This window comes from Plasmodium gallinaceum, assembly GCF_900005855.1.
Source record: "Plasmodium gallinaceum strain 8A genome assembly, contig: PGAL8A_v1_63, whole genome shotgun sequence".
NCBI lineage: Eukaryota > Apicomplexa > Aconoidasida > Haemosporida > Plasmodiidae > Plasmodium > Plasmodium gallinaceum.
The window spans coordinates 377,552-384,763 of record NW_021628222.1 but is presented as its reverse complement, the minus strand read 5'-3'; the positions used below and the strand labels follow the sequence as shown (position 1 = coordinate 384,763).

The 7,212-nt window shown below is 16.3% G+C and overlaps 2 protein-coding genes across 2 annotated transcripts; one reads left to right on the top strand and one right to left on the bottom strand.

Moving 5' to 3' along the window:
• Positions 1-2,768: 2,768 nt before the first annotated feature.
• On the top strand, positions 2,769-4,580 carry PGAL8A_00119600 (dehydrodolichyl diphosphate synthetase, putative; the record flags this gene model as incomplete). Its single annotated transcript, XM_028674708.1, has 8 exons — positions 2,769-2,782; positions 2,866-2,921; positions 3,013-3,104; positions 3,258-3,400; positions 3,522-3,638; positions 3,773-4,045; positions 4,198-4,300; positions 4,437-4,580. The coding sequence occupies 8 exons, from the start codon at positions 2,769-2,771 to the stop codon at positions 4,578-4,580; spliced, it is 942 nt and encodes a 313-aa protein (XP_028526312.1).
• A 391-nt stretch (positions 4,581-4,971) lies between these two features.
• PGAL8A_00119500 (SPRY domain, putative) lies at positions 4,972-6,534 on the bottom strand (the record flags this gene model as incomplete). Its single annotated transcript, XM_028674707.1, has 1 exon — positions 4,972-6,534. The coding sequence occupies one exon, from the start codon at positions 6,532-6,534 to the stop codon at positions 4,972-4,974; it is 1,563 nt and encodes a 520-aa protein (XP_028526311.1).
• Between the last annotated feature and the right edge of the window lie 678 nt (positions 6,535-7,212).

The following is a 7,212-nucleotide window of genomic DNA, read 5'->3' as shown; positions in this document are numbered from 1 at the left end:
TTTTTTTTTTTTTTTTTTTTTTTTTTTTTTTTTTTTTTTTTCCCCTTTTAATGTTCAATTAGTAAATGCTTTTTATATTACTTCTAAAAATACATAATAAAGTTACATATCATCAAATCATGTAAATATCTTTTATTTTAAAAATTTTTTTTAATTATTTTTCTACTTTTATATATTTATTGCAGAGTGTATTTATCAGATTTATTATGTTAACAATATATCATGCCATTTTATCTTTTAATATTTTCAGTACAGCATTTAATATTATATTTTTCTATTATATCATTTATTATCTAATTAATACATCAATTATATTTAGACTAAATTAATTTATTTTATAAATTTATATATTTAAGAATAAGTGTATTTATTTTGATATAATCAAATATAAAAAAACTTAATAAAAGCTTTTTTAAATGTAACATTTTTAGATTTTTTTTTTTTTTTTTCTTTTACAGTTTTAAATTAATCCGTTAAAAAAAATTTTTTTTTTATTTTAAAATTTTAATTACGAAAAAAAATTACACGGAAATGAACATATTTGTTTATGAAAAAGCAAAAAAAAATGTATTATTAAATTCTATGTATTTTTCTTTTTTACTTTTTTTGTCTTTTAAAAATTACAAAATATGAAAGAAAAACATATCAAAATATATAACATAATTAAAGATAAATGGCAATCTTGTTATATCTTCAGTTCAAGCATATTTTAAATATTCATTTTTATTATAAATCTACACTTTTTTTTTTTTTTTTTTTTTCCTATTTATTCAGAATGTTGTTTAATAATAAAATAAAAAAAATATATTACAATGTAAGACCATATTTTATATTTTCTGTGTTTACAAAAAAGAGCATATAAAAATAAAAAAAAAATTGTTAATTTTAATATTTCTTTAAAAATGACAAAAATTTTATTTTTATAACATATTCTTTTTATTTTGTTATGAAAATAAAAGATAAATATTAATGAATTATTCATTTGGCATTATTATATTTTATTTTAAAATTCAAAAGTTTTATAAGGGAAATATTTACTTTTTATTATCAATTCGGAAATAAATATATATACAAGTATAGTGATGTAAGACAATCCATCTTATATACTTTTTTTTTTTTTTTTTTTTTTTGTTCTTATTTTTTTTGAGTTTTTTTAATATATACCTATTTATATGAGTAAATTTTTTTTATACCTAAGATTATCAGCAAAAATGTTTGCAATACATATGAGTAATTTGTTTTAATAATAGCCTTTTAGTTGTGTAAATAAAATTGCAAATTTTTTTTACAAAAATTAAAATAGTGTAACATTTATTCTGCTTTTTTAAATATTAATTTACATAAATTTCTTTTATATTGAGATACTTATATACAATTGCTTTATTGTATTAATCGTTTCAATACTCTTAATTATAGTTTTAGAATTAATTTTTCATATGTCACTTAAGTTAGATATTATGTATAATTAAAATTAATAAATATATATATCTTACGAGCTTTTCATTATATTACGTCTATCCAAAAATATAAAATAATAAGAAATATAAAATACCTAATAAATTTTCAAGGAATAATAAATATATATTTTCTTTAGTAAAAATTGAAAAAATTTAAAAAAACAAATGGAAAAAAAAATTAACTTAAAAAATTATAATATATAGATAAAAAGAAATTTTAGATTCTAATACACTTACTAATTCAACTGTTTTAGAAGTATAATAAAATTTGCTATTTCATATTTTTTGTATATAATTAAAAATTTAATTATAATTTGATTTATAAAAAAATGTTAAAATAAAATAATAAAAATTTTAATATATATATATATAATGAATATAAATAATTTTTGTGTAAGTTTTATATTTACATCTGATTAAACTTTTAGCAAAATCTTGTTAAGTGAACACATCTTTTAGTAATATAATGTTAAAAAAGAACATTATTTTCTTTGATATCGTTAAAATTTTAAGAAATAACATTTAAAAACTAAAATTTATAAAAATTTATATGAATATAATAATATTTTCGTATTCTTTTTAATTAAAAAAAAAAAAAAAAAAGAGATAAAGAGGAAATTTCAAAAAAATTATTAATTTTTTTATATAGTTTTTTCAGTGTGTTTAAAAAAAAAAAATTAAAATGGTTTTTATTATAATTTATGAAAATTTTAAAATTTAATGATTTAAAAAGGATAAATTTTAACATTTATTACCCCAATTTTCTCACAACTATATATCAAATTTTGCATTTTCATCTTAAAAAATAAGGTTATATAATAAATAAAATAGATTTACTTCATACTTTTGAAACACTTAAAAATTTACATGTACTTTTATAGTAAATCAATTATATAGTTATATATTAAAAAAAAAAAAAAAAGATGTATTTTATTTAATGAATAACTAATATTTAAAATTTTAGTATTTTATCTTCTCATATATAAATAAATAAATAAAATATTTTTTTTTATTTAAAAAAAAAAAAAAAAAAAAAAGTGTAAATTTACAATAAAAATCTTATTTAAAAAAAATTATAATGTCCTATTGAAATGATACATTTTTTTAATTTATGTTTATTATTATGACACTTTATTTAATTCTTAGAATTAAAATACTTTTAAAAATTATTATCATTTAAAAACCTTGTTAAATTTAGATAAATGAGGAAATTCTTACGTTTAATAAAAATATTATGTATCTCCACTCTTTTTAATTATTGAAAGTTCTGAATTTCAAAGAAAAAAAAAAAAAGGATTAATCTCTTGAAAAATGGCTCTAAATTTGTATTAGAAAAAAAAACATAAAAAGATATAGTCTTTTGCTTTACTATCAAAAAATAACACATGAATTTATTTCTTATTTATAGAATAGAAAGATTAATAACTTCATTATTAAGGAGATTAATTAATATTAAGCATATATGTAAAATTAGAAAAAAAAAAAAAAAAAAAAAAAAAAATATATAAGAATAATTTTATATTGATGTTTATATATATTTTTAATAAAATTTAAGCAATAATTATGGATGGTAATAGAAGATTTGCGAAAGATAATGGTTTTCATTCTTCTTTAGGTCATTATATGGGATCTAAAGCATTAATTAAAGTTATTACATTTTATATATAAATGTGTATATTTTAAAATATATGAATCCTGATATATTTAAAAACGATTAACATGTATTTTATATGTATTTATTGTAATAATTAACTTAAAATTATAATTTTTTTTTTTTTTTTTTTCTTTCTATTTAAACAGATTATAGAAATATGCATAAGTTTAAATATAAAGATTTTATCAGTGTTTTCACTTTCACTATTCAATTATAATAGAAGCCCACAAGAAATATATTTCTTATTTTATTTAAATTTACATTGTCTATCTAATGAAGATTTTTTTAAGTAGGAACATTATCAAAATATTAATTTGTATATATATGCCTATTTAATAAATAACTACTATTTTTACAAATTAATAAATAAAATTAATAATATAAAAATAACTATATTTAATTTTATTTAGTAATTTTATTAAAAACAATAGAATACGGATTAAAATAATAGGAAACTTATCTTATATTAATGATTTCTATAGAAAAATTATAAATGATATAGAACAAAAAACTAGAGAGTTTGATAAGTAAGTAATATAAGAATATTGAATAAATGATCATATATATATATTTATGAGAATTATCTTCTATATGTACTAAGTGCACTATTAAAATATACCATAATAATATATTTATTTATTTTATTTTTTTTTTTTTATAGTTTAATTTTAAATATCTTTTTCTCATATACGAGTAGAAATGAAATGAGTTTATGCAAGTTTATGCCTAACTTGTATTTTGACACATATAAAAAATTATTAGAAGAACAAAATATTTGTTATTCTTCCTATTCTTTAAAAAATTATATCAATGAAAATAATTGCGAACATTCAGAAAATATAATAAAAAATGAACATATTGAATCAACATCAAATTGTGAAATAAAATGCTTTTGTGGAAAATATTCTTTTTTAAATGAAGAACAATTAAATATGTAAAGAAGAAAAAAAAAAAAAAAAAAAAAAAAAAAAAAGAAATGGATATATCGTAACTTATAATAGCATTAAAAAAAAAAAAAAAAAAAAAAAGTTCTTTTACTATGTGTACAATTTTTATATTTTTAATTTATAATTTATTTTAACTTAGATACAATTATCACAAAAAATTACTAACAAGTGACTTACCTCCACCAAATATTTTAATACGAACATCAGGAGAGAAAAGATTGTCTGACTTTATGTTATATCAAGTTAAGCAAAAAAAAAAACATAAAATAAAATAAAATAAAATAATATAATAAAGATAAACTGAAGCTATAAATATATATATATATGAATATTATTATATTTATTTAATTAAAATTTTTTTTTTTTTTTTGTTTTAAGGTTTCAGAATTTACAGAAATTTATTTTATTAATGATCATTGGCCAACATTTAATTTTTTACATTTCATATATATTATCCTTCATTATACTTTTTTTCAAACAATTGAATGGGAATTTTCTTATTCAAACCCTTGTCCACATTAATACTTTTGTTTTTTATTTTTATTTTTTTTTTTTTTTTTTTATGGTGTTTTAAATGAATTGTTTTTAAAAAAACATATTCAATTATTTTTAAAATTTTTAAAAAAATATCTTTTATTATAAATGAAAAATGTTTACTGAAAAATAATAAATAAAAAATTTTAAAGAAATATAAAAAATTTTATTACTTTAAAATAAAACAAAAACAAAATTACAAAAAAATATAAATTTAAAAAAATATAAATAAGAAAATATAAAAATTATGTAGGAATATAAAAAAATTGTACATAAATCTGAAATATTACAATGTTAAAAAAAGATATATATATATATATATATATTTAAAAAAAAAAAAAAAAAGCATATTTAATTCTAAATTATGAATAATTTTTTTTTATAAAATGCTTGGTTGTTCCATAAGTATACAAGGATTATAATCTTTTAAATATTTGTAAGTAAAATGAGGACCTAAATTAATTTTTGCACATGCACCCATATATAAACTAACAGAAGGGTGATAAAATCCTTCATAGATATCAACAAAAGAATTTTTTTTTATTTGACCATTTAAAGAAAAAAATATTGAGGAACCATAATTTTTTTTTAATATTGGCGGATTTTTCGGATCACATAAAATTCCATTTTGTAAATATTCATATAATTTTTTATCAGATCTCGGGTCAAACTTATAAGTATTTTTATTTTTCAAATTTAAATAACATCCAACTATATCACCAACTTTAAGTGGTTCCATACAATCATAACTTACTGAGTTATTAAATATCTTTCCATTTTTACTATTAACACAGTAGCTATATTTATCAGTTCCTATGGGATAATCATATCTCATATATCTGCATGCAAAACCAACTCTTATATATGAATTTACTTTTATTACTTTGTCTTTATAACCTAAAAAATTTAAATTCTGTATAGGTTGTTCAATTTTTATTTCATAATACCATTTACCAACATCTGCACCACTATTTACAAAAACACTTGACCACCCTTTATCTCCATAACATGTTAATTTATCGCTACTTAAACTTACACAACTATCTTTATATTTCATTGAAAATGCCACATTATTTTTATTTCTATACTTATTATAATCAATAAAATATTTTAAATTTCCTGTTGTTTCTTTTTTATCTACTTCAGAATTAGAATTTTCTATTTTGTCTTTATCGTCTTCATTTTCTTTGTAATTTCCTTTTTCATGTATATCATCTTTTAAATTTATCTTTACATTTGGGCAATCTTCCATTATCTTTTTTATATTTTCACTGCCTTTTATGTTATTTTTATGTACTTCATTTTTACTTAGATTATTATTAATTACAATATCTTCATTTACATTATTTTCATTAGTCTCATCCTTGTTTATATCATTCTTAATTACATTATATTCATTTATATTATTTTTGATTATATTATCTTTATTTATATTGTTTTCAATTAATTCATCTTTATTATTTTTTGTTGTTTCATTTTTGTTTCCACCTTCAACTTCTCTAATATTTGTGTCAATTATCTTATTTTTTTCATTTTCATTATTTATAAAATTTTTGCTGTAACCTTTATGCATAATTAAATTTAACTTAACAAACTCTTCGTTCATTTGTTCTGTTTTATCTCTCTCATTAGTAATATCTTCTTCTATTTCATCATTCTTGTTTTCAGTATGTTGATTTCCTTTCTTTCTTTTTAATTCCTCATTTATTTCAGCTTTTCTTTTCTTTTCACAGATACTACTTAATTTTGATAAAGACATGCTGTTCGTATTATCATTATCTTCAACATTTATAGTTTTTAAAGAAGACCCCGATAAATCTAATCCTTTTATTTCTTCTTTGATAGTATTATTATCGCCCATTACTACTATGGGATATTGTTTAGATGATTTTATTTCTGTATTTATTTCATTATTATTTTCTCCTATATTAAAGTTTTTCATCTTGCCTTTATTTTATTTTTCTTATTTTTTTTTTTTGTCTTATTTTATAAAAACTTTTCTTTTTGTCAAAATTATAATTATTGTGATTACAAAATATATCACATTAAATGTATAAAAGTACTAACATGAAAAAGTTACCTAATTTTCTTTTAAATCATTATTAGTAATATTTATTATATTTTAATGTGTTTTAAAATGATTAATATAATAAGATATTTTCTCAATTAATAAATATCATATTTGCAAAATTTCTTTTGTTATATAACTCTATCACTAATGTTATACTTTGAAATTTTTCTTAACTTATAATCATAATTAAAATTATATTACTCTATTTTCTATTAATGCTCAATATATTATCTTTTATAATTATGTACATATTAGATGCCTTATGGGTATAGTTTTGAAAATCAGTAAATTTTATCACTGTTAATTATTTTTATTTTTTTTTTTATTTAATTTTAATATGTGTTAAATAAATAAAAAAAAAAAATGAAATAAAATAATACTTTTATATTATATTAAATGTAATTAAAAACTTTTTAAATAAAAGAATTAATAGCAAAAATTTTTTAAATGAATAAAAAAAAAATTTTTCAAGTTTTAATTATAAGCTCAGTAAAAGAAAAAAAAAAAAAAAAAAAAAAAAAAAAAAAAAAAAAAAAAAAAAAAAAAAAA